Source organism: Bufo gargarizans, chromosome 3 (assembly GCF_014858855.1).
Source record: "Bufo gargarizans isolate SCDJY-AF-19 chromosome 3, ASM1485885v1, whole genome shotgun sequence".
Lineage (NCBI taxonomy): Eukaryota > Metazoa > Chordata > Amphibia > Anura > Bufonidae > Bufo > Bufo gargarizans.
The window spans coordinates 276,456,730-276,483,481 of NC_058082.1; the positions used below are offsets into that span (position 1 = coordinate 276,456,730).

Sequence of the window (26,752 nt, forward strand, 5' to 3'; positions counted from 1 at the left end):
GCTGTTCACATGAGCTGTGATTTTCACGCATCACTTATGCGTTGCGTGAAAATCGCAGCATGCTCTATTTTGTGTGTTTTTCACGTAACGCAGGCCCCATAGAAATGAATGGGGTTGCGTGAAAATCGCAAGCATCCGCAAGCAAGTGCGGATGCGGTGCGATTTTCATGCACGGTTGCTAGGAGACGATCGGGATGGAGACCCGATCATTATTATTTTCCCTTATAACATGGCTATAAGGGAAAATAATAGCACTCTGAATACAGAATGCATAGTAAAATAGCGCTGGAGGGGTTAAAAAAAATAAAATAATTTAACTCACTTTAGTCCACTTGATCGCGAAGCCGGCATCTCCTTCTGTCTTCATCTTAGCTGTGTGGAGGAACAGGACCTGTGGTGACGTCACTCCGGTCATCACATGATCCATCACCATGGTAAAAGATCATGTGATGGATCATGTGATGACCGGAGTGACGTCACAACAGGTCCTGTTCCTCCACACAGCTAAGATGAAGACAGAAGGAGATGTCGGCTTCGCGGTCAAGTGGACTAAGGTGAGTTCAAATATTTTTTTTAACCCCTCCAGCGCTATTTTACTATGCATTCTGTATTCAGACGGCTATTATTTTCCCTTATAACAATGTTATAAGGGAAAATAATACAATCTACAGAACACCGATCCCAAGCCCGAACTTCTGTGAAGAAGTTCGAGTTTGGGTACCAAACATGCGCGATTTTTCTCACGCGAGTGCAAAACGCATTACAATGTTTTGCACTCGCGCGGAAAAATCATGCGTGTTCCCGCAACGCACCCGCACAGTTTCCCGCAATGCCCGTGTGAAAGAGGCCTTAGAGTTACCCCCTTGGAATGGATCCCCCAATCATGCCAGATGCTATGCAGAAAGAAAATGTTCTGGATATACCAGCTTAATACATTGGTACCATTCGGATTAAACGAGTCATTGGAGTATATTAACTACTAGAAAACATGTCTTTTTTTATTTTTATACATTTAATCATCACTTTACCAATATTGACTCTCTTAAAAATCGATAGGGACATCCAATGAATTATGTTATCCATATTGAATTTGATTAAATTTATAGGGACTTCCAATGAAATCAGGATTGTTTTTTTCGCATACTATCATGTCATCTATATTCTATCTATGTAACATGAATTTTATGGGATCAATAAGAATTTTTAACGTAATCAAGAGTGTTGGAACCGTTTGAAGAGTATAATATAGTTGATAAAAGATCTACTCAATTTTATATATCTATATACTTTAATTTTTGTTGATATTTTTTTATTCTATATTTTTATACCCTAATTTTTTATTTTTTTACATATATATACGTTCATGTGCTCATATTTTTATATATTAATATATCCATGTGCTTACGGTATATATTTATGTATTTATTTATTCATATATTTTTTATAATCATGATTAGGGATGAGCGAACTCGAACTGTATAGTTCGGGTTCGTACCGAATTTTGGGGTGTCCGTGACACGGACCCGAACCCGGACATTTTCGTAAAAGTCCGGGTTCGGGTTCGGTGTTCGTCGCTTTCTTGGCGCTTTTGTGACGCTTTCTTGGCGCTTTTTGAAAGGCTGCAAAGCAGCCAATCAACAAGCGTCATACTACTTGCCCCAAGAGGCCATCACAGCCATGCCTACTATTGGCATGGCTGTGATTGGCCAGAGCACCATGTGACCCAGCCTCTATTTAAGCTGGAGTCACATAGCGCCGCCCGTCACTCTGCTCTGATTAGCGTAGGGAGAGGTTGCGGCTGCGACAGTAGGGCGAGATTAGGCAGATTAACTCCTCCAAAGGACTTGATTAACTGATCGATCTGCAGCTGTGGATTATTGAGCTGCTGATCCTCAATTGCTCACTGTTTTTAGGCTGCCCAGACCGTTTGTCAGTCACATTTTTCTGGGGTGATCGGCGGCCATTTTGTGTCTTGTGGTGCGCCAGCACAAGCTGCGACCAAGTGCATTTAACCCTCAATGGTGTGGTTGTTTTTTGGCTAAAGCCTACATCAGGGTGAAGCTGTCACACCAAGTGCATTTAACCAGCAATAGTCTGTTCATTTTTTGGCCATATACAAAATCAGGGGCAAGCTGCGCCTGTCACCAAGTGCATTTAACCCTCAATGGTGTGGTTGTTTTTTGGCTAAAGCCTACATCAGGGTGAAGCTGTCACACCAAGTGCATTTAACCAGCAATAGTCTGTTCATTTTTTGGCCATATACAAAATCAGGGGCAAGCTGCGCCTGTCACCAAGTGCATTTAACCCTCAATGGTGTGGTTGTTTTTTGGCTAAAGCCTACATCAGGGTGAAGCTGTCACACCAAGTGCATTTAACCAGCAATAGTCTGTTCATTTTTTGGCCATATACAAAATCAGGGGCAAGCTGCGCCTGTCACCAAGTGCATTTAACCCTCAATGGTGTGGTTGTTTTTTGGCTAAAGCCTACATCAGGGTGAAGCTGTCACACCAAGTGCATTTAACCAGCAATAGTCTGTTCATTTTTTGGCCATATACAAAATCAGGGGCAAGCTGCGCCTGTCACCAAGTGCATTTAACCCTCAATGGTGTGGTTGTTTTCTGGCTAAAGCCTACATCAGGGTGAAGCTGTCACACCAAGTGCATTTAACCAGCAATAGTCTGTTTATTTTTTGGCCATATACTACATCAGGGGCAAGCTGCGCCCGTCACCAAGTGCATTTAACCCTCAGTAGTGTGGTTGGTCAAGCTGTGACACCAAGTGCATTTAACCAGCAATAGTCTGTTCATTTTTTGGCCATATACTACATCAGGGGCAAGCTGCGCCCGTCACCAAGTGCATTTAACCAGCAATAGTGTGGTTATTTTTTGGCCATATCCCAGTCTAATTCTGTCACTAAATCCATACCGGTCACCCAGCGCCTAAATACTAGGCCTCAAATTTATATCCCGCTAAATCTCTCGTTACCGCTGTCCTGTTGTAGCTGGGAAAGTTATTTAGTGTCCGTCAAAGCACATTTTTTGTTCTGGGTTGAAGTACAATTCCCAATTTAGCAATTTCATAATTTAGTGGTTTCTGCTATATCAGAGCTATTTGAAATCTATCCCTAAAAGGGTATATAATATTCAAGGTGCACATTGGGTCATTCAGAATAACTTCACACACACCCGCTACTGTGTATTTTCAAGTCTAATTCTGTCACTAAACCCATACCTGTCACCCAGCGCCTAAATACTAGGCCTCAAATTTATATCCTGCTAAATCTCTCGTTACCGCTGTCCTGTTGTAGCTGGGAAAGTTATTTAGTGTCCGTCAAAGCACATTTTTTGTTCTGGGTTGAAGTACAATTCCCAATTTAGCAATTTCATAATTTAGTGGTTTCTGCTATATCAGAGCTATTTGAAATCTATCCCTAAAAGGGTATATAATATTCAAGGTGCACATTGGGTCATTCAGAATAACTTCACACACACCCGCTACTGTGTATTTTCAAGTCTAATTCTGTCACTAAACCCATACCTGTCACCCAGCGCCTAAATACTAGGCCTCAAATTTATATCCTGCTAAATCTCTCGTTACCGCTGTCCTGTTGTAGCTGGGAAAGTTATTTAGTGTCCGTCAAAGCACATTTTTTGTTCTGGGTTGAAGTACAATTCCCAATTTAGCAATTTCATAATTTAGTGGTTTCTGCTATATCAGAGCTATTTGAAATCTATCCCTAAAAGGGTATATAATATTCAAGGTGCACATTGGGTCATTCAGAATAACTTCACACACACCCGCTACTGTGTATTTTCAAGTCTAATTCTGTCACTAAACCCATACCTGTCACCCAGCGCCTAAATACTAGGCCTCAAATTTATATCCTGCTAAATCTCTCGTTACCGCTGTCCTGTTGTAGCTGGGAAAGTTATTTAGTGTCCGTCAAAGCACATTTTTTGTTCTGGGTTGAAGTACAATTCCCAATTTAGCAATTTCATAATTTAGTGGTTTCTGCTATATCAGAGCTATTTGAAATCTATCCCTAAAAGGGTATATAATATTCAAGGTGCACATTGGGTCATTCAGAATAACTTCACACACACCCGCTACTGTGTATTTTCAAGTCTAATTCTGTCACTAAACCCATACCTGTCACCCAGCGCCTAAATACTAGGCCTCAAATTTATATCCTGCTAAATCTCTCGTTACCGCTGTCCTGTTGTAGCTGGGAAAGTTATTTAGTGTCCGTCAAAGCACATTTTTTCTTCTGGGTTGAAATACAATTCCCAATTTAGCAATTTCATAATTTAGTGGTTTCTGCTATATCAGAGCTATTTGAAATCTATCCCTAAAAGGGTAGATCATATTGAAGGTGCACATAGGGTCATTCAGAATAACTTCACACACACCCGCTACTGTGTATTTCCAAGTCTAATTCTGTCACTAAACCCATACCTGTCACCCAGCGCCTAAATACTAGGCCTCAAATTTATATCCCGCTAAATCTCTCGTTACCGCTGTCCTGTTGTAGCTGGGAAAGTTATTTAGTGTCCGTCAAAGCACATTTTTTGTTCTGGGTTGAAGTACAATTCCCAATTTAGCAATTTCATAATTTAGTGGTTTCTGCTATATCAGAGCTATTTGAAATCTATCCCTAAAAGGGTATATAATATTCAAGGTGCACATTGGGTCATTCAGAATAACTTCACACACACCCGCTACTGTGTATTTCCAAGTCTAATTCTGTCACTAAACCCATACCTGTCACCCAGCGCCTAAATACTAGGCCTCAAATTTATATCCTGCTAAATCTCTCGTTACCGCTGTACTGTTGTTGCTTGGAAAGATATTTAGTGTCCGTCAAAGCACATTTTTTGTTCTGGGTTGAAGTACAATTCCCAATTTAGCAATTTCATAATTTAGTGGTTTCTGCTATATCAGAGCTATTTGAAATCTATCCCTAAAAGGTTATATAATATTCAAGGTGCACATTGGGTCATTCAGAATAACTTCACACACACCCGCTACTGTGTATTTTCAAGTCTAATTCTGTCACTAAACCCATACCTGTCACCCAGCGCCTAAATACTAGGCCTCAAATTTATATCCTGCTAAATCTCTCGTTACCGCTGTACTGTTGTTGCTGGGCAAGATATTTAGTGTCCGTCAAAGCACATTTTTTGTTCTGGGTTGAAATACAATTCCCAATTTAGCAATTTCATAATTTAGTGGTTTCTGCTATATCAGAGCTATTTGAAATCTATCCCTAAAAGGGTATATAATATTCAAGGTGCACATTGGGTCATTCAGAATAACTTCACACACACCCGCTACTGTGTATTTCCAAGTCTAATTCTGTCACTAAACCCATACCTGTCACCCAGCGCCTAAATACTAGGCCTCAAATTTATATCCTGCTAAATCTCTCGTTACCGCTGTACTGTTGTTGCTGGGCAAGATATTTAGTGTCCGTCAAAGCACATTTTTTGTTCTGGGTTGAAATACAATTCCCAATTTAGCAATTTCATAATTTAGTGGTTCCTGCTATATCAGAGCTATTTGAAATCTATCCCAAAAAGGGTATATAATATTCAAGGTGCACATAGGGTCATTCAGAATAACTTCACACACACGCTTCTGTGCATTTCCAAGTCTAATTCTGTCACTAAATCCATACCGGTCACCCAGCGCCTAAATACTAGGCCTCAAATTTATATCCCGCTGAATTTGAATACAATACATTGGGCCAAATAATATATTTGTTGTTGTGGTGAACCATAACAATGAGAAAAACATCTAGTAAGGGACGCGGACGTGGACATGGTCGTGGTGGTGTTAGTGGACCCTCTGGTGCTGGGAGAGGACGTGGCCGTTCTGCCACATCCACACGTCCTAGTGTACCAACTACCTCAGGTCCCAGTAGCCGCCAGAATTTACAGCGATATATGGTGGGGCCCAATGCCGTTCTAAGGATGGTAAGGCCTGAGCAGGTACAGGCATTAGTCAATTGGGTGGCCGACAGTGGATCCAGCACGTTCACATTATCTCCCACCCAGTCTTCTGCAGAAAGCGCACAGATGGCGCCTGAAAACCAACCCCATCAGTCTGTCACATCACCCCCATGCATACCAGGGAAACTGTCTCAGCCTCAAGTTATGCAGCAGTCTCTTATGCTGTTTGAAGACTCCGCTGGCAGGGTTTCCCAAGGGCATCCACCTAGCCCTTCCCCAGCGGTGAAAGACATAGAATGCACTGACGCACAACCACTTATGTTTCCTGATGATGAGGACATGGGAATACCACCTCAGCATGTCTCTGATGATGACGAAACACAGGTGCCAACTGCTGCGTCTTTCTGCAGTGTGCAGACTGAACAGGAGGTCAGGGATCAAGACTGGGTGGAAGACGATGCAGGGGACGATGAGGTCCTAGACCCCACATGGAATGAAGGTCGTGCCACTGACTTTCACAGTTCGGAGGAAGAGGCAGTGGTGAGACCGAGCCAACAGCGTAGCAAAAGAGGGAGCAGTGGGCAAAAGCAGAACACCCGCCGCCAAGAGACTCCGCCTGCTACTGACCGCCGCCATCTGGGACCGAGCACCCCAAAGGCAGCTTCAAGGAGTTCCCTGGCATGGCACTTCTTCAAACAATGTGCTGACGACAAGACCCGAGTGGTTTGCACGCTGTGCCATCAGAGCCTGAAGCGAGGCATTAACGTTCTGAACCTGAGCACAACCTGCATGACCAGGCACCTGCATGCAAAGCATGAACTGCAGTGGAGTAAACACCTTAAAACCAAGGAAGTCACTCAGGCTCCCCCTGCTACCTCTTCTGCTGCTGCCGCCTCGGCCTCTTCTGCTGCTGCCGCCTCGGCCTCTTCCTCCGCCTCTGGAGGAACGTTGGCACCTGCCGCCCAGCAAACAGGGGATGTACCACCAACACCACCACCACCACCTCCGTCACCAAGCGTCTCAACCATGTCACACGCCAGCGTTCAGCTCTCCATCTCACAAACATTTGATAGAAAGCGTAAATTCCCACCTAGCCACCCTCGATCCCTGGCCCTGAATGCCAGCATTTCTAAACTACTGGCCTATGAAATGCTGTCATTTAGGCTGGTGGACACAGACAGCTTCAAACAGCTCATGTCGCTTGCTGTCCCACAGTATGTTGTTCCCAGCCGGCACTACTTCTCCAAGAGAGCCGTGCCTTCCCTGCACAACCAAGTATCCGATAAAATCAAGTGTGCACTGCGCAACGCCATCTGTAGCAAGGTCCACCTAACCACAGATACGTGGACCAGTAAGCACGGCCAGGGACGCTATATCTCCCTAACTGCACACTGGGTAAATGTAGTGGCAGCTGGGCCCCAGGCGGAGAGCTGTTTGGCGCACGTCCTTCTGCCGCCAAGGATCGCAGGGCAACATTCTTTGCCTCCTGTTGCCACCTCCTCCTTCTCGGCTTCCTTCTCCTCTTCTTCCACCTGCTCATCCAGTCAGCCACACACCTTCACCACCAACTTCAGCACAGCCCGGGGTAAACGTCAGCAGGCCATTCTGAAACTCATATGTTTGGGGGACAGGCCCCACACCGCACAGGAGTTGTGGCGGGGTATTGAACAACAGACCGACGAGTGGTTGCTGCCGGTGAGCCTCAAGCCCGGCCTGGTGGTGTGTGATAATGGGCGAAATCTCGTTGCAGCTCTGGGACTAGCCAATTTGACGCACATCCCTTGCTTGGCGCATGTGCTGAATTTGGTGGTGCAGAAGTTCATTCACAACTACCCCGACATGTCAGAGCTGCTGCATAAAGTGCGGGCCGTCTGTTCGCGCTTCCGGCGTTCACATCCTGCCGCTGCTCGCCTGTCTGCGCTACAGCGTAACTTCGGCCTTCCCGCTCACCGCCTCATATGCGACGTGCCCACCAGGTGGAACTCCACCTTGCACATGCTGGACAGACTGTGCGAGCAGCAGCAGGCCATAGTGGAGTTTCAGCTGCAGCACGCACGGGTCAGTCGCACTACAGAACAGCACCACTTCACCACCAATGACTGGGCCTCCATGCGAGACCTGTGTGCCCTGTTGCGCTGTTTCGAGTACTCCACCAACATGGCCAGTGGCGATGACACCGTTATCAGCGTTACAATACCACTTCTATGTCTCCTTGAGAAAACACTTAGGGCGATGATGGAAGAGGAGGTGGCCCAGGAGGAGGAGGAGGAGGAGGAGGAAGAGGGGTCATTTTTAGCACTTTCAGGCCAGTCTCTTCGAAGTGACTCAGAGGGAGGTTTTTGGCAACAGCCGAGGCCAGGTACAAATGTGGCCAGCCAGGGCCCACTACTGGAGGACGAGGAGGACGAGGATGAGGAGGAGGTGGAGGAGGATGAGGATGAAGCATGGTCACAGCGGGGTGGCACCCAACGCAGCTCGGGTCCATCACTGGTGCGTGGCTGGGGGGAAAGGCAGGACGATGACGATACGCCTCCCACAGAGGACAGCTTGTCCTTACCCCTGGGCAGCCTGGCACACATGAGCGACTACATGCTGCAGTGCCTGCGCAACGACAGCAGAGTTGCCCACATTTTAACCTGTGCGGACTACTGGGTTGCCACCCTGCTGGATCCACGCTACAAAGACAATGTGCCCACCTTACTTCCTGCACTGGAGCGTGATAGGAAGATGCGCGAGTACAAGCGCACGTTGGTAGACGCGCTACTGAGAGCATTCCCAAATGTCACAGGGGAACAAGTGGAAGCCCAAGGCCAAGGCAGAGGAGGAGCAAGAGGTCGCCAAGGCAGCTGTGTCACGGCCAGCTCCTCTGAGGGCAGGGTTAGCATGGCAGAGATGTGGAAAACTTTTGTCAACACGCCACAGCTAACTGCACCACCACCTGATACGCAACGTGTTAGCAGGAGGCAACATTTCACTAACATGGTGGAACAGTACGTGTGCACACCCCTCCACGTACTGACTGATGGTTCGGCCCCATTCAACTTCTGGGTCTCTAAATTGTCCACGTGGCCAGAGCTAGCCTTTTATGCCTTGGAGGTGCTGGCCTGCCCGGCAGCCAGCGTTTTGTCTGAACGTGTATTCAGCACGGCAGGGGGCGTCATTACAGACAAACGCAGCCGCCTGTCTACAGCCAATGTGGACAAGCTGACGTTCATAAAAATGAACCAGGCATGGATCCCACAGGACCTGTCCGTCCCTTGTCCAGATTAGACATTAACTACCTCCCCATAACCATATATTATTGGACTCCAGGGCACTTCCTCATTCAATCCTATTTTTATTTTCATTTTACCATTATATTGCAAGGCTACCCAAAGTTGAATGAACCTCTCCTCTGCCTGTGTGCTAGGCCTAAATATATGCCAATGGATTGTTGCAGTGGTGGCTGACGTGAAGCCTCATTCTCTGCTATGACATGCAGACTGATTCTCTGGTGACATGAAGCCAGATTGTCTGTTACGGGACCTCTCTCCTCTGCCTGGGTGCTGGGCCTGAATTTATGACAATGGACTGTTGCAGTGGTGGCTGACGTGAAGCCTGATTCTCTGCTATGACATGCAGACTGATTCTCTGCTGACATGAAGCCAGATCCTCTGTTGCGGGACCTCTCTCCTCTGCCTGGGTGCTGGGCCTAAATTTATGAAAATGGACTGTTGCAGTGGTGGGTGACGTGAAGCCTCATTCTCTGCTATGACATGCAGACTGATTCTCTGCTGACATGAAGCCAGATCGTCTGTTACGGGACCTCTCTCCTCTGCCTGGGTGCTGGGCCTAAATTTATGAAAATGGACTCTTACAGTGGTGGGTGACGTGAAGCCTGATTCTCTGCTATGACATGAAGACTGATTCTCTGCTGACATGAAGCCAGATCCTCTGTTACGGGACCTCTCTCCTCTGCCTGGGTGCTGGGCCTAAATATCTGACAATGGACTGTTGCATTGGTGGCTGACGTGAAGCCTGATTCTCTGCTATGATATGAAGACTGATTCTCTGCTGACATGAAGCCAGATTGTCTGTTACGGGACCTCTCTCCTCTGCCTGTGTGCTAGGCCTAAATATATGCCAATGGATTGTTGCAGTGGTGGCTGACGTGAAGCCTGATTCTCTGCTATGACATGCAGACTGATTCTCTGGTGACATGAAGCCAGATCCTCTGTTACGGGACCTCTCTCCTCTGCCTGGGTGCTGGGCCTAAATTTATGAAAATGGACTGTTGCAGTGGTGGGTGACGTGAAGCCTGATTCTCTGCTATGACATGCAGACTGATTCTCTGGTGACATGAAGCCAGATCCTCTGTTACGGGACCTCTCTCCTCTGCCTGGGTGCTGGGCCTAAATTTATGAAAATGGACTGTTGCAGTGGTGGGTGACGTGAAGCCTCATTCTCTGCTATGACATGCAGACTGATTCTCTGCTGACATGAAGCCAGATTGTCTGTTACGGGACCTCTCTCCTCTGCCTGGGTGCTGGGCCTGAATTTATGACAATGGACTGTTGCAGTGGTGGCTGACGTGAAGCCTGATTCTCTGCTATGATATGAAGACTGATTCTCTGCTGACATGAAGCCAGATTGTCTGTTACGGGACCTCTCTCCTCTGCCTGGGTGCCGGGGCCTAAATATCTGAGAATGGACTGTTCCAGTGGTGGGTAACGGGAAGCCAGATTCTCTGCTATGATATGAAGACTGATTCTCTGCTGACATGAAGCCAGATTGTCTGTTACGGGACCTCTCTCCTCTGCCTGGGTGCTGGGCCTAAATTTATGAAAATGGACTCTTACAGTGGTGGGTGACGTGAAGCCTGATTCTCTGCTATGACATGAAGACTGATTCTCTGCTGACATGAAGCCAGATTGTCTGTTACGGGACCTCTCTCCTCTGCCTGGGTGCCGGGGCCTAAATATCTGAGAATGGACTGTTCCAGTGGTGGGTGACGGGAAGCCAGATTCTCTGCTATGGAACCTCTCTCCAATTGATTTTGGTTAATTTTTATTTATTTAATTTTTATTTTAATTAATTTCCCTATCCACATTTGTTTGCAGGGGATTTACCTACATGTTGCTGCCTTTTGCAGCCCTCTAGCCCTTTCCTGGGCTGTTTTACAGCCGTTTTAGTGCCGAAAAGTTCGGGTCCCCATTGACTTCAATGGGGTTCGGGTTCGGGACGAAGTTCGGATCGGGTTCGGATCCCGAACCCGAACATTTCCGGGATGTTCGGCCGAACTTCTCGAACCCGAACATCCAGGTGTTCGCTCAACTCTAATCATGATTAATATTCTTTTATAGCCATTTCATACGTTTATAGTAGGTGTCTAAAGTAAGTAGACCTACTAGTAAATACTCTCAGTGGTCTCAAATAGTGTATATTCTGTACTGAGTGTGCCTTATTATATTTGAGCTAAGATTTAACTTTTATTTATATAATTAAAATAGATGAGACAATGGAGTAAAGTGAACTCCTGCGCTATTTAGGGAAGGAGGATAGGGTCTAGATAAACAGAAATAGGCCTGGTGGAGTTCCTGTATTGTAGGGGGCGTTTTATATGTATTGGGGAGGAGCCTAGTCAGGCCAGTAACTCTCCCTACGTGCTCACCCTACTTGACCTAATCTAGTCAGTGTAAATGCCTCAGTGGCTGTAGTCGGGGCACTCGTCCTTAGAAGAACGACCCCCAGCCTCAGGAACCATGGGCCTATACTGTAGGTCCCTATACTCTTACCTCCCTAGTAGAAATTTCCTGTATCATCTTCCGACGCGTTTCGCAAGGTAGGAACTTGGCTCTTCAGGGAAAAGGATGTCCAGGCGTCAGAAGCAGTGGCTGTGCACCTGTTTCGATCATGCGGCAGTGGCAATCTGATAGTGCTCTTGCCTCTCTTTTAAATGCGTGCCGCTCCGCCCACATTCAAATTGACCAATAGGTGCTACGCATTGGTTACTCCCCCCCACAGTTACCTGTCATGTCCAAACGGAGACGTACACAGCGAGGTGCCGCCTCCTGAGTAGGTCGGGCTCGCTGTGCTCCGCTGCTAGCCGGAAGTGACGTGGTACTGGGGCGTGACTAGTTGTCATGGGAACCTCACACCGCTTTCCCGGCCGGTCCTCCGTACAGCAAGGTTCTAGTTATGATCACTACGTATCATATTGGGCTCGGCTAGATTTGAGAAAGGAAAATGAAGTTAACACTGACTGCATTAACCCTATATATCTTGGATGTTATAAAGTGATTTCTAAATACTGCAGTATCTATATCCATAAAGTCGGTATTAGGTTTTAAAGGGGGGGGGGGGGGGTTACTTGTCAGGGTATGGGAACCGTAGACTGTACTGGCGCCTTGAGTAGATAGACATTGACTAGATTCATATATTCTTGCTTATTCATATTTATATATGAGGATATATATTATCCAGTGCAGTCTACAGTGCACTCTTTTTACAGTCAGAGACAGTGGACTACTGTAAAGGTAGACAGGATTTTTATATAGGGAAAGGTAGTATACTGAATTTGTTGGTAAAACACATAGATGGACCTGCCTCCTGTATATATAATTCATGTTTTTACTACAGGAAGGGCTTATACAAAAGGTATTCGTTTAGGCCATTTGGTGTTACAGATTTCAGTCTATAGATCCACCTTGTTTCTGACTAGGCTCCTCCCCAATACATATAAAACGCCCCCTACAATACAGGAACTCCACCAGGCCTATTTCTGTTTATCTAGACCCTATCCTCCTTCCCTAAATAGCGCAGGAGTTCACTTTACTCCATTGTCTCATCTATTTTAATTATATAAATAAAAGTTAAATCTTAACTCAAATATAATAAGGCACAGAATATACACTCTTTTATAGCCATGTTTATTTTTCCTACCACGTGTAATGCAACAGAAGTGAGTTTTTCTCCTTCATCCTGAGAATTACAGGGAGTAACGCTCTTTCTGTACCCACTTTTTTGTAGTCAGATAAAACACGCCTTGTGAATCATCATTTCACCACGATTATCTGTCTATATTGGCATAACCGTTTACTTATCCAAGCCATTCTGAGATTGTTTTCTCGTGACACATTGCACTTCATGACAGTGGTAAATTTGAGTCTTAAGACAGAGTTGAGTTTTAAGACAGATAGTAATGCCTCATAAAATAGTTATCAATGGACATTCCCTTTATGTTGGCATAATGTTGTCATAAAAAAACAAAAATCCAAAACCATTTTTTTAAGCACCGATTCAGTTATAAAGTGATTTTGAGGGGATTACGTAATGGAAACCACCCATAAATGACCCCATGTTAGAAACTACACCCCTTAAATTATAAAAAACTGATGTTACAAACTTTATTAACCCTTGAGGTGTTCCACAAGAATTAAAGGAAAATGGAGGTGAAATTTCAAATTGTCATTTTTTTGGTAGACTATTTTGTTAATCAATTTTTTCTTGCAACACAGCAAGTGTTAACAGCAAAAAAAATTATATACATTACTCTGATTCTGCAGTTTACATAAATATCCCATATGGTGGTAAACTACTCTATGGGGACGTGGCAGTGGTCAGAAGGAAAGGAGCGCCATATGGATTTTGGAGGCAGATTTTGCTGGAATGGTTTTTAGGCACCATTTTGGATTTGAAGAGGCCCTGACGTACCCCGACAGTGTAAACCCTCAAAAAGTGAAATCCATTTTGGAAACTACAACCCTTAAAGAATATATTACGGGGGGTACTGAGCACTTTCACCTCATAAGTGTTTTACAGAATTTGGAAACACTTGCCTGTGAAAATTAAAAATTTCATTTCTTCCAATAAAATGTTGCTTTAGCCCCAAATTGTTCATTTTCAGGGGGTAACAGGAGAAAAATCACCCCATAATATGTTACCCATTTACTCCTGAATACAGCAACACCCCATATGTAGTGGTAAACTGCTGCGGGGGTACATGGCAGGACTGATTGGTTTATGGGTGCCATTGGTTTTAATTTTTTGAGCGATTGTCTCATGTGGGGGTTCATTTTTTGTGGGATGAGGTGACATTTTCATTGGTACCATTTTGGGGTACATAAGACTTTTTGATCTCTTGGTGTTACACTTTTTGTGAGGCAAGGTTTTGTTTTTTTCCAGCATTCACCTGAGGGGGCATCTCATGTGATATTTTTATATAACAGGTTGTTACAGATGTGGCAATACTTAATGTGTCTATTATTTTTATTTTTGTTAAGTTTTACACAGTAAAAGCCTTTTTAAACAGAATAAAATCTTGTTTTTGTTTTTGTGTTGCCATTTTCTGAGAGCCATATTTTTTTATTTTTTGGGCGATTGTCTTTGGTAGTGTCTCATTTTTTGCAGGATGATATAACGGTTTGATTGGTACCATTTTGGGCTGTTTTGGCACTATTTTTATATATTTTTTTACGGCGAGGTGGATCATGTGATATTTTAATAGAGTCCGTTGTTGCGGACGCGGCAATACCTAATATGTTTCTAAAATTATTTTAGGAAAAGGACGCTTTTATTTTTTTTACTTGAAACCTTTAATTTTTAATTGTGTCAAATTAACTTTTTTAGTAAAAATTTTTTCCCACTCATTTCAATTTTGGGGGGTCTGATCCCCTGTACAATGCATTACCCTATATCTATATTGTAATGCATTGGCTGTAAGTGTATTACACACTGTCGTACACTTACAGCCTGCTTGCCTGTGAGATCCAGGGGGACTGGATCTCACAGACTTACAGGGAAGGCAGCCACGATGCCTAAGGAAGGCATCGGCCTGCCGTCCCAGCCATCAGGTCGCCATCACAGCAGCGCGGGGACCCGATGGAAGCTTCCTCCCTCCACACACATCGCACGTGCACCGGTCAGCGATGACCGTGACACATCTAGGGTTAATGCGCCGCCATCGTTGTTTTCACCGATGCCGGCGCATACAGCAGGGGTCTGCCAATCAGTGACTGCCGGACCCCTGCAGCTGATCTGGTGGGCGCAGCTCCTGCACCCACCCGATCAGTGCTCCGTAGTACTACGGCACTGGTATTTTAAACACAGTCACCAGCACCGTACATGTACGGCGCTGGTACTGTATGGGTTAATAGCTTTGCTTTCTTCTCATCGTTGTCTGCAACTCCCCTCTCATCACTCTTTAAAGGGCCAACACCTTCAGATTTATACTTTTTACCATTTATATAATTGAAGAACATTTTAGGGTTAGTTTTTCTCTCTTTGGCAATGAATCTCTGTCTCCATTTTTTTTATTTTTATACTGGACATATCTAGATTCCACTCAAATACTTGAGAGGAATAGAGAAAGGGGCGCACAATAGGGTAGTATGTTCAATGAAAATACAGAAAGAAGTGAGCAATATGGAGGCTCACCTTATGGGGTTGTGCTAATATAGGCTATTATAATATTAGACCTTTACACCAGGACTGCAGCCGAAAAAACTGAGTTTCTTTTGGATAGGATGTCCAGTCCCCCAAAGGATACTTGGGGGCGGGGCAGCAGAGCTGGTACATGTGAAATCAACAGGAAAACCCACAGAGCCTCAGAACAGATGAGGAGAGTGAGTAAAACTCATAGAAGAGCATTTCTGAGTGCATGTGAAGCAAAGCTGAGACCAATAAACAAACAAGTGCAATTTTATTATGTGCTGATGACAGTAAGATATTGGGTTATTGATTTTAAATGCACAAAGGTGTCCATAGCCTTTAAAAAATATACTTTACCCCTTTTATGGTCATAAAATATTGATTTTGACAAATGTTATGCAACTTTTAATATACATTTACAGTATATATATATATATATATATATATAATCAGCTTTTTTCTTTTTTTTAGTTTTTATTTCAGCTCATGGTGTTTCTTTTACCGTTTGTGAGCTCTGCATTCTGTGGGCATTTAGGCAAAATTGAGCTGGACTCTGTGACACTTGGTGTAGCTGTAAGTATTCTGAGTATTCAGACAGAATTAAACCGGAAAAATTAAATATCTGATTTGCTTAAAGTATATTATATGCACACCAATAATTATCAGGGCGATCAGAGACATAGCTTGAGGTCACAGGACCTTCATATAAAGGCCTCATGCACATGACCGTTTTTTCAGGTCCGCATCCGAGCCGCAAATTTTGCGGCTCGGGTGCGGACCTATTCACTTCAATGGGGCAGCAAAAGATGTGTGCTGTCCGCATCCGTTGCTCCGTTCTGAGGCCCCGCAAAAAAAATATAGCATGTCCTATTCTTGTCCATTTTGCGGACAAGAATAGGCATGTCTACAATGGGCCGCCAGTTCAGTTCCGCAAATTACGGAAGGCACACCGGCGGCTTCCGTTTTTTGCAGATCCGCGGTTTGTGGTCCGCAATAAACAGCACGGTCGTGTGCATGAGGCAAAAACCAGTTATATTTATAATGCTGGTGGCCTATTATGTTGGAGCCTTTATCACCTCTGCACGCCCTGTAGTTATGTTCCCAAGAGAGACAGGATGTTAAAAATAGAAAATGATGGTATTAAAAATAAAAATTCTATGGCACTTTAAGAATAATAAAATTGCACACATGAAGATTCTGAAGCTAAAATCATAATTTAACATATAGATATAGCATTGTAATAATGAAAACATTTCAGCTACTATAAATCCAAAATAAAGAATTAGGCTGAGTTCACATCACCGTTCAGCCTTTCCGTTCTCCTGCTCCGTTATAGGAGCAGGAGAACGGAAAGGACGGATTGGGCACATAACTGAGCCGAACTGAGCCTACGGACCCCATAGTCTATAATGGGGTCTGTTAGGTTTCCGCTCAGAGGAAGATTTTTGAAGCAGAGACAAAAGTTCTGCGCGCACAACTTTTGTCTCCGATTCCAAAATCTTCCTCTGAGCGGAAACCTAATGGACCCCATTATAGTCTATGGGGTCCGTAGGCTCCGTTCGGCTCAGTTAGGTGCCTAAGGCCTCATGCATACAATGGTTTTTCGGGTCCGCATCCGAGCCGCAGTTTTTGCGGCTCGGGTGCGGACCCATTCACTTCAATGGGGCCGCAAGGTTCCGAGGCCCTGCAAAAAAAATATAGCATGTCCTATTCTTGTCCGTTTTGCAGACAAGAATAGGCATGTCTACAATGGGCCGCCCGTTCCGTTCCACAAATTGCGGAAGGCACACGGGCGGCTTTTGTTTTTTGCGGATCCGCGGTTTGCGGACCGCAAAAAACGGAACGGTCGTGTGCATGTAGCCTAATCCGTCCTTTCCGTTCTCCTGCCCCTATGATGGAGCAGGAGAACAGAAAGGCTGAACGCTGATGTGAACTCAGCCTAAAAGGACAGAAAAAATGGAGGCCAAATTACATTTCTAAAAATGTTCTAGTTTATTTTTTCATTTCAACAACATGTAAAATCTCATTTGAGCCAAGCAAGGGAATAGTGAGCGGGCCATATGTCCCGAAGCAGCATACATCGTGCACACGGGAGCGCACAGCATCATATGAGAGTGCAGTCACTAGCCCTGCGGGTGGCCTGATGCGCACAGCATCATAGTAACCTATGATGCTGTGTGCTCCCGATGTATGCCGCTCTGGGACATATGGCCCGCTCACTGACCGTATGTCTCGGAGGGCATACAGTCGTGTGCATGAGCCCTTAGTTTCTGATCACACTTGTGTCATGACAGACAGAATTGCATAGTCTGCTGGGTTATCTACCTAGTAAAAGGATGGAAAGCTGCTCAATGGAATCTATTATAAAATGGATCCATAGTGAATCCTTAAAATAAAATCCGCTGAACTGCTGACTGCTCCCCCTCCCAAACTATTGGCATGGACAGCTGAAAAGACACATATTCAGAATGTTATTTTATCTTTCTACCGCAGTGGGTCGGTGTGCTGAAGCACTTAGGAGTCCTTTCCATTAAATCTGAGCCTGTGAGTCCTTGGTATACATATGCATACAGTGCACAGACCCACTGCAGGCTTAGTACAGGGGGAGTCAGTAAGTAGAAAGATAAGCATTACATACTCTGAATCTGTCCTTTATGCTATCCAGTCATTACTGTAGTTCCAAGGATGGGGTTTTGTGGTCACAGATATCCTTTAAAAAAAAGGATGTCCAGTATGAACCTTTTTTATTCAGCGTAAGCAATATTTCCTTGTTATGTATGATATTGGGCATCGCATATGTGTTTTTTTTTTTCATTCTGTCTTGTATTTTATTTTACAGATTATAAATGTGACAGGGTTATCCGTGGCCTTTGGTATGACTGCTGCATGTGACACACTCATATCCCAGGTATGAAAGATGGGTCATTCATTATACTTCTAAAATATTCACCAAAAACAGTGGCATGATAGCTGTAGCCAGTGGTGAATTCATCATGGAGACAAACCACACGACTGCTGTGGGACCCCTGGTCAGAGGGGACCCAGCGCTGAACATCTGCTTCCTAACATAGAATCACTGCATTTTTGATTAGCTACCACTAGAGGGAGCACAGTGCAAAGAGATTTTGTAGCTTCCTTTTAGTTAAATAGCAACTGTATAAATTTATATATATATATATATATATATATATATATATTCACAAAAAGGCGTAGCAGGTGCTATGTCCAGGGTTGTTACTGCTTACCCATGAGAATGTAGATGTAAACGGACAGCACATCCAGTAGAAAAAAGTAGAAATTTATTCAACCACGGTGGCACAGTGAGGCGACGTTTCGGCTCAAAACACAGAGCCTTTCTCAAGCTCCTCCACTTTTCTACTTAGAGATGTTGGAAAATAAGATTAATCAACAGGGTATTCGTCATTATTCTATTTATCGCAAATAATATACGATTTAATTATTCGGGCATTGAGATTTTTCTTTTGACAGTATAAGGCAACATTTCTATGACTATAGCTAGGCTAATATGTGCATTTTACGAATATTCTATATATAGCTCTAAGTTCGTCTTTTAGAAAATTACGAATATTCTAAAAGACAAAGTTAAAGCAATATTACGAATATTCGTAAAACACACATATAGACTGTAATTTAGCTAATATAGTTCTATACTATTTTTTTAATAGTGTTCATATTTTCCAACTCCTGTGGGTTAGAATATACCATCGGATCTGAGTTTTCACGATCTCAGGGAAAACTCAGATCCGATGGTATTTTCTAACCCACAGGCGTTCCCATGGTGATGGGGACGCTTGTCGGGGAGGAGTATGCGAACAACTGTACAGATAGGAAAAAAATAATGCCAAAATTCTAAATAACTAAGATATTCACTATATTGCTATGTATTCGTTTTTTAGAATATTAGTCATTTTTTTTTCCATCTGAAAACATGATTCCCCCCTGCTTAAGTTGCTTGTGGGCCAATGGCTTATTGACCCACAAGAAAGAAGCAGGGAGGAATCATGTCAGATGTTAAAAAAATTACGAATATTTGATATAACGAATATATAGCATAATATTCGTAATATTCGCGAATTTACGAAGTTACGATATTCGCGATTAATATTCGCTATTCGAATATTCGAGCTCAACACTACTCATTTAGGGATTCAGAATTGCTAAGGGCTGTAAACGGTAAGAGTTCATTGCAGTATATAATTAGCCTGCGTTTCTCAAGCACCAATAAGTAAATATGGAATAGGGTATGAGATATTTAACCATACTTTATGCAGCGAGCCCCCGTGAGAGCCGGTACAGAGGATGGAAGTCGTAGTGGTCCTGATGTAGTGTCACAGTGTCCTACCTCAGGTCATCGCGCTCTGGGGTCTGTTGCAGTGAAAGTTGTAGCACTGAAGAACGAAGCCAGAATTGAATGTAACAAATTCATTTTACTAAATGCAATGTAGAACTTGAGAACACAAACAGTAGTACCAGGCTTTAGTGCAATTCACTTCTGGCACCAGCGGAGGAGGTATGCTGGCAGGCTGACTTGATACTGATAACTTCTGCACTTAGCTAACACTGGCCTGATAGTGGTTTGACGATGATGAGGGTGTCCTTGGCTTGTTTCCCCTCTCTGTATATGCAGGAAGTGGGTGCTCTATGAGCTGCTTCCATACCCCTATGGCTGGAGATGAGGCAAAACACATCCCCTCTCTGCCTCATTCTCCTCTCAGCCCCCACCCTTGGCAGGAAGTCAGACTAACCCACTTCCACCAAAGTGAGGAGGAAAAAAATAGTGTAACGGCAGTTGATGACTACCGATGTTCCCCTACTCACCGCCATGGTCCCGGACTCTGTGTTCGGGTGAGCACTGTCCTTCCTGGCCGCATCTGTCATTGTCTGTGTCTGGCTGCATTCTGGGGCATGTAGCTGCTGTGATCTGTTGCAGGTGTCTTCCCATTGATCGCCACAGCCCTGGGTTCTGTCCTTGCAGGCATCGTCCTTCCTTAAATCCATGGTTTTCTTCCAGCCCTGTACACTGCATGCTTTCCAGCCTGTTCCCTGAGGAACCTCGTTAAGGGCCGGCGCACGTCACTTGCTGTTCTTTAAAGATTTTGCACATGTGACCTGTGTGATCAATCCCAGCCATCCTGCACTTATATAAGTGGTCCTGCCCCCTTCACAGGTGCCTGAGCATAAAAGGTCCTTGTGTCCCGCAAAGGTGAATTTGTCTGTTCCTGACCCGTGTTTGTCTTCTGGATTCCACTACCTGTCTGATCCTTGCCTGCTACGTCTCAACTCTCCTGTTGCTGACTCAGATTGCCTGAAATGTATCTGTGCCACCTGCCCTGACCCATTGATTGTATGACTATGCCTCTGCCTCATCCTCGGTCCTGCACTGTCGCTCCTGGTTACGACTCAGCTTGTTGATTACATCAGTACTTCTGGTACTTTGCTCTGGTACCTCCTGGTATGCCTGGACCAGCCGAGACCAGCTTCTTCGTGTGCCAATCCTCATCAAGAGGTAGCAACCTGGTGTTCCCCCCCAGAAAAGTCTATCTCCACCATTAGGGGTACTGTAAAGAACAAGGAGTTGTTAGACAACGCTCTGAGAGGAGGTTGGTCACGTGGCACGGTGGGTTCACACCCGCTGGTTCGTGACAAAAGGTAAGTTCCATTCCTGGTGCAGAGCACTGCGAGCCATACTCCACCTGATGGTAAACCAGGTACTTAGCATGTCATACATTAAGATTATATCAAAATTATGTCAAATACGATAACTCAGTGCAACAACAGTAATGCCCCTACTCTGGAGTATTACATATACAATATATTAACCATTTTGTTTCTACTAACAACCAGTCATAGTTTTTCATAGTGGTTAGGTTTATTTATTCAAGCCAGTGAGTTTTATGTTTTATAACAATAGGGAACAATCAGAGTGGATATTACACTTTTACTTTTAAAATAGATCTTGTAGAGGTTGTTTCACCCTCAAACCTGCTCCTGGAACCACTGTCAACCAGTTGATTTTGTTGGGGAAAGCCACTGCCAGCCAGGCATTTGTAATTTTACAGTACATGGTGGCTATAAGAGGAATGGCTGTGCATGGAATACAAGGACAGCTCAAATTCACTAGAACGCTCTTCCTACAGTATGGGTCTACTGTCTTCTGTATTATAGAGGGGGTCTTGAGTGGGGGACTTTATAAATAGAAGGGGGTTGGTTCTATGATGTCTATATGCCCCAATATGATGTATGGACTGGGATTGTCTTCATGAGATAAATCCTTTAATAAAACTATTACATAGAATGTTTCGGCAGATAAGAACCATTTGGCCCATCTAGTCTGCCCAATATACTAAATACTATGGATAGCCCCTGGCCCTATCTTATATGAAGGATGGCCTTATGCCTATCCCATGCATGCTTAAACTCCTCCACTGTATTTGCAGCTACCACTTCTGCAGGAAGGCTATTCCATGCATCCACTACTCTCTCAGTAAAGTATTACTTCCTGATATTACTTTTAAACCTTTCCCCCTCTAATTTAAAACTATGTCCTCTTGTAGCAGTTTTTCTTCTTTTAAATATTCTTTCCTCTTTTACCTTGTTGATTCCCTTTATGTATTTAAAAGTTTCTATCATATCCCCTCTGTCTCGTCTTTCTTCCAAGCTATACATGTTAAGGTCCTTTAATCTCTCCTGATAAGTTTTATCCTGCAATCCATGTAGCAGTTTAGTAGCTCTTCTCTAAACTCTCTCCAAAGTATCAATATCCTTCTGGAGATATGGTCTCCAGTACTGAGCACAATACTCCAAATGAGGTCTCACTAGTGCTCTGTAGAGCGGCATGAGCACCTCCCTCTTTCTACTGGTAATTCCTCTTGCTATACACCCAAGCATTTTGCTAGCATTTCCTGCTGCTCTGTGACATTGTCTGCCTACCTTTAAGTCTTCTGAAATAATGATCCCTAAATCCCTTTCCTCAGATACTGAGGTTAGGACTGTATCACTGATTTTATATTCTGCTCTTGGGTTTTTACGTCCCAGGTGCATTATCTTGCACTTATCAACATTACATTTTAGTTGCCATATTTTTGACTATTCCTCTAGTTTTCCTAAGTCCTTTTCCATTTGGTGTATTCCTCCAGGAACATCAACCCTGTTACAAATCTTTGTGTCATCAGCAAAAAAGACACACCTTACCATTGAGGCCTTCTGCAATTTCGCTGATAAAGATATTAAACAATATGGGTCCCAGAACAGATCCCTGAGGTACCCCACTGGTAACAAGACCATGGTCTGAATATACTCCATTGACTACAATCCTCTGTTGCCTGTCCCTCAGCCACTGCCTAATCCATTCAACAATATGGGAGTCCAAGCCCAATGACTGCACTTTATTGATAAGCCTTCTATGTGGGACAGTATCAAACGCCTTACTAAAGTCTAGATAATCGATGTCTACTGCACCTCCTCCATCTATTATTTTAGTCACCCAATCCAAAAAATCAATAAGATTAGTTTGACATGATCTCCCTGAAGTAAACCCATGCTGTTTTTCATCTTTCAATCCATGGGATTTTAGATGGTCCACAATCCTCTCCTTAAGTATGGTTTCCATTAATTTCCCCACTATTGATGTCAGGCTTACTGGCCTATAGTTGCCCGATTCCTCCCTACTACCTTTCTTGTGAATGGGCACAACATTTGCTAATTTCCAATCTTCTGCGACGACTCCTGTTGCCAGTGATTGGTTAAATAAATCTGTTAATGGTTTTTCTAGTTCACCGCTGAGCTCTTTTAATAGCTTTGGGTGTATCCCATCAGGCCCCTGTGACTTATTTGTATTCATTTTAGACAGTTGACTTAGAACCTCTTCCTCTGTAAAGACACATGCGTCAAAAGATTCATTAGTCTTCTTTCCTAACTGAGGTCCTTCTCCTTCATTTTCCTTTGTAAAAACTGAACAGAAGTATTCATTGAGGCAGTCAGCTAGTTCTTTATCTTCTTCCATATACCTTCCTTCTTTAGTTTTTAATTTGGTAATTCCTTGTTTTAGTTTCCTTTTTTCATTTATGTATCTGAAGAATGCCTTATCGCCTTTTTCCCTGAATGAGCTAATTTCTCTTCCTCCTGTGCTTTAGAAGCTCTTATAACTTGTTTGGCCTCTCTCTGCCTAATCTTATTAATTTGTCTGTCATCCTTGTTTTGTTTGTTTTTTTTGGTTTTTTATAATTCCTAAATGCTATCTTTTTGTTTTTAATGATTTTGGCCACTTCTGCTGAGTACCACAGTGGTCTCTTCCTTTTTTTGCTTTTACTGACAAGCCTGACAAGCAATTTTCTGTTGCCTTCAATAGTGCCACTTTTAAGTAGTCCCATTTCTCCTGGACTCCAATGAAACTGTTCCAGTCTGATAGGGACTAGTATACCACTAATCTAATTTTAGAAAAGTCAGTTTTTCTAAAATCTAAAACTTTTGTTTTTGTGTGGTGTGACTGTCACTGTACTTATAGTAAACCACACTGACTGGTGATCACTAGATCCCAAGCTTTCCCCTACAGTAATATCAGATACCAAATTCCTATTTGTGAATACTAAATCTAAAATGGCCTCCTTCCGGGTTGGCTCCTCCACTACTTGCTGTAGAGATAATCCCAGTAGGGAATTTAGAATATCTGTACTCCTGGCAGAACTAGCTATTTTGGTTTTCCAGTTTACATCTGGAAGATTGAAGTCTCCCATAATGATAACTTCCCCCTTCAATGTCATTTTAGCTATTTCCTCAACTAGTAGATCATTTAATTCTTTGACTTGGCTAGGTGGTCTATATATCACACCTACACGAGTTACCTTATGATTATTAAGCTGCAAGGTAACCCAAACTGACTCTAAATTGTTCTCGCTAACTTGTATCAAATTAGATTTTATGCTATCTTTCACATACAGGGCCACCCCTCCCCCCTTCTTGCCTTCTCCGTCTTTCCTGTATAGAGAGAACCCTGGTATTGATATATCCCAGTCATTACTCCCCTTGAACCACGTCTCAGTAACAGCCACTTCATCTATATTCTCAGATGCCATTATAGCCTCAAGTTCATTGATCTTATTCCCTAGACTGCGAGCATTTGTAGACAAGACTCTGAGCTTGTCATTTCTTAACTTTTGTGCTACTGGCCTCTTCTGGCATTGTTCCAGGGGGCAGTTGGACTGCTGGATTATCACTCTTTTGCCCCCCCTTTCCTAGTTTAAATGCTTCTTAGCAAATACTTGGAACTGTTCACCGAGGACATTCGTTCCCTTGAGAGAAAGATGCAAACCATCTTTCTTGTACAGTTCTTTTCCATTCCAACAAGAGCTAACATTCGACACAAAGCCAAACCCTTGGTTCAGACACCATTCACCAAGCCATACATTGAATTCCTTAATGCGCATCTTCCTGTCATGCTGAAGGTTCTGCACAGGCAATACAGCAGAGAATGAAACAGTTGATGCAACCTCCCGTATATCCTTTCCAAGTGTATGAAAAGCTTCTTTCACCTTTGAAACCTCATTGCAAGCCAGATCGTTTGTCCCAAGATGGAGAATAACATCCACTTCCCTTTCCTGCTTTGCTTGCCTAACAATATTTAGGATCCGTCGTCTATCCCTGCTAGCGGTAGCACCAGGGAGACATCTCACAACACCATTCTTCTCAAACTTCACACCCCTTATGATGGAATCGCCCACCAACAGCTGCTTACTATCAATCCTCACCTTCTCCTTTTTGTCTTTGGCTGCAGTCTTACATACTTTAGGCATGGGAGGTGATTGTTTCTCACCCACTGTGCTTGAGCCATCCTCCATGTTGCTCTTGCACTCTGAAAGTGCTGCAAATGAATTATGGAGAGCCACAGACTGTGGGACATGCCTTCTATCCACAACTCTCAGTCTACCTGAACCTACAGTAACCCATCTTCCATTTCTAGGGGGCCTTAGTGGCAGTGGCATTGCAATGTTCTCAGCCTGAGTTTGTTTAGTGGTTAATTTAAAAATCTCATATTTCAAAAAGGTAATTTCCTGCTGCATTATGGAGAGCTGTCTACAGATCAGACAGTATCCAAATCTCTGAAGAGTGGAACCTGAAATAAAAGCACAACAATTCCTGCACAGAACCAGGTCTGCCATTGTAAAGAGGGGAAAGATTTTAAACAAACAAATCTTACTTGTTTAGATTGTATCCACCTCCAGATTACCTCCTGAATATCTCCAATGCACTTATAACAAGCAGCACTTGAAATAGCAGCCTTGGAAAAGCAGCAAGCTATAATTAGCAAGCTAATACTGTGTGGATATATATACACACACACTCCCACAAAGGCTCCTCCCCCAACAGCAAATTAACACCTTACTTGCCTATGCTCATTTGCAATCAGACAATAGAGAAACTGTGTCTAGAAAATTCCTTACCTCTTTTGAAACACAGTGTCTGAGTATTCACCAGAAACACCACTGAAGTTCTGCTCTTTTGAAACACAGTGTCTGAGTATTCACCAGAAACACCACAGAAGTTCTGCTGGAAAAACTCTGAGTTAGACTGTTAGTCTCCTGAATATCTCCAATGCACTTATAACAAGCAGCACTTGAAATAGCAGCCCAATTATAAAGCCCAAAAAAGGATGGTAAAAATGGAAAACCATTGTTTTATATGATAGAATGAGAGATAAGATGAGATTTTACATGTTTATTACATAGCTATGAAATAAACTCTTTTCTCCATTTTCTCTAGACATACGGTAGTAAAAACCTGAAACGTGTGGGAACAATACTGCAGAGAGGAATTCTCATCTCAATGCTCTGTTGTTTTCCTTGTTGGGCTATTTTCATTAACACAGAGCAAATACTGCTCCTCTGCAAACAGCATCCGGATATAGCCAGGTAAATAATAATCCTATATGATTTTCTGTTGAAGCAAAGGCAAGCACATTATTAATTTAATATTACTACCTCTGCTGTGCAGCAACTACTGCAGTGGAAGTTCTATCAGCAATACTGGTTGGAGGCTTATTTTCAATGAGTTATTCAATTCGGACAGCAGCGCCTCACTTAATCTCACGTCAGTTAAATCCACATATTTTGACTTTCCCACTAGCATACTCATACACATTTGACTTCAGACACCCCTGACTATGGCTTATCCTGCGACTGAACAAAGGATGTGGAATGTTGAAATCCAACATGTCCGATCCTTGTTTCTCCATACATTTGCCATCACATTACATTCTCCACTGATTGTGCTGAGCTGACATGTATCTAACACAGTGATGGTGAACCTTTTAGAGACGGAGTGCCAAAACTGCCACCCACCTATTTATCGCAAAGTGCCAACACTGAAATTTATCCTGA

General features: G+C 43.5%; 1 protein-coding gene across 1 annotated transcript in view; it reads left to right on the plus strand.

Annotated features, from left to right (window-relative positions):
• Nucleotides 1-509: 509 nt before the first annotated feature.
• LOC122931533 (multidrug and toxin extrusion protein 1-like) overlaps nucleotides 510-26,752 on the plus strand; it is a 33,671-nt gene continuing 7,428 nt past the window's right edge. Inside the window, exons 1-4 of the mRNA XM_044285600.1 lie at nucleotides 510-554; nucleotides 15,831-15,932; nucleotides 18,199-18,267; nucleotides 26,136-26,284. Coding sequence (XP_044141535.1) covers nucleotides 510-554; nucleotides 15,831-15,932; nucleotides 18,199-18,267; nucleotides 26,136-26,284 — 365 coding nt within the window. The remainder of the gene's footprint in view (nucleotides 555-15,830; nucleotides 15,933-18,198; nucleotides 18,268-26,135; nucleotides 26,285-26,752) is intronic.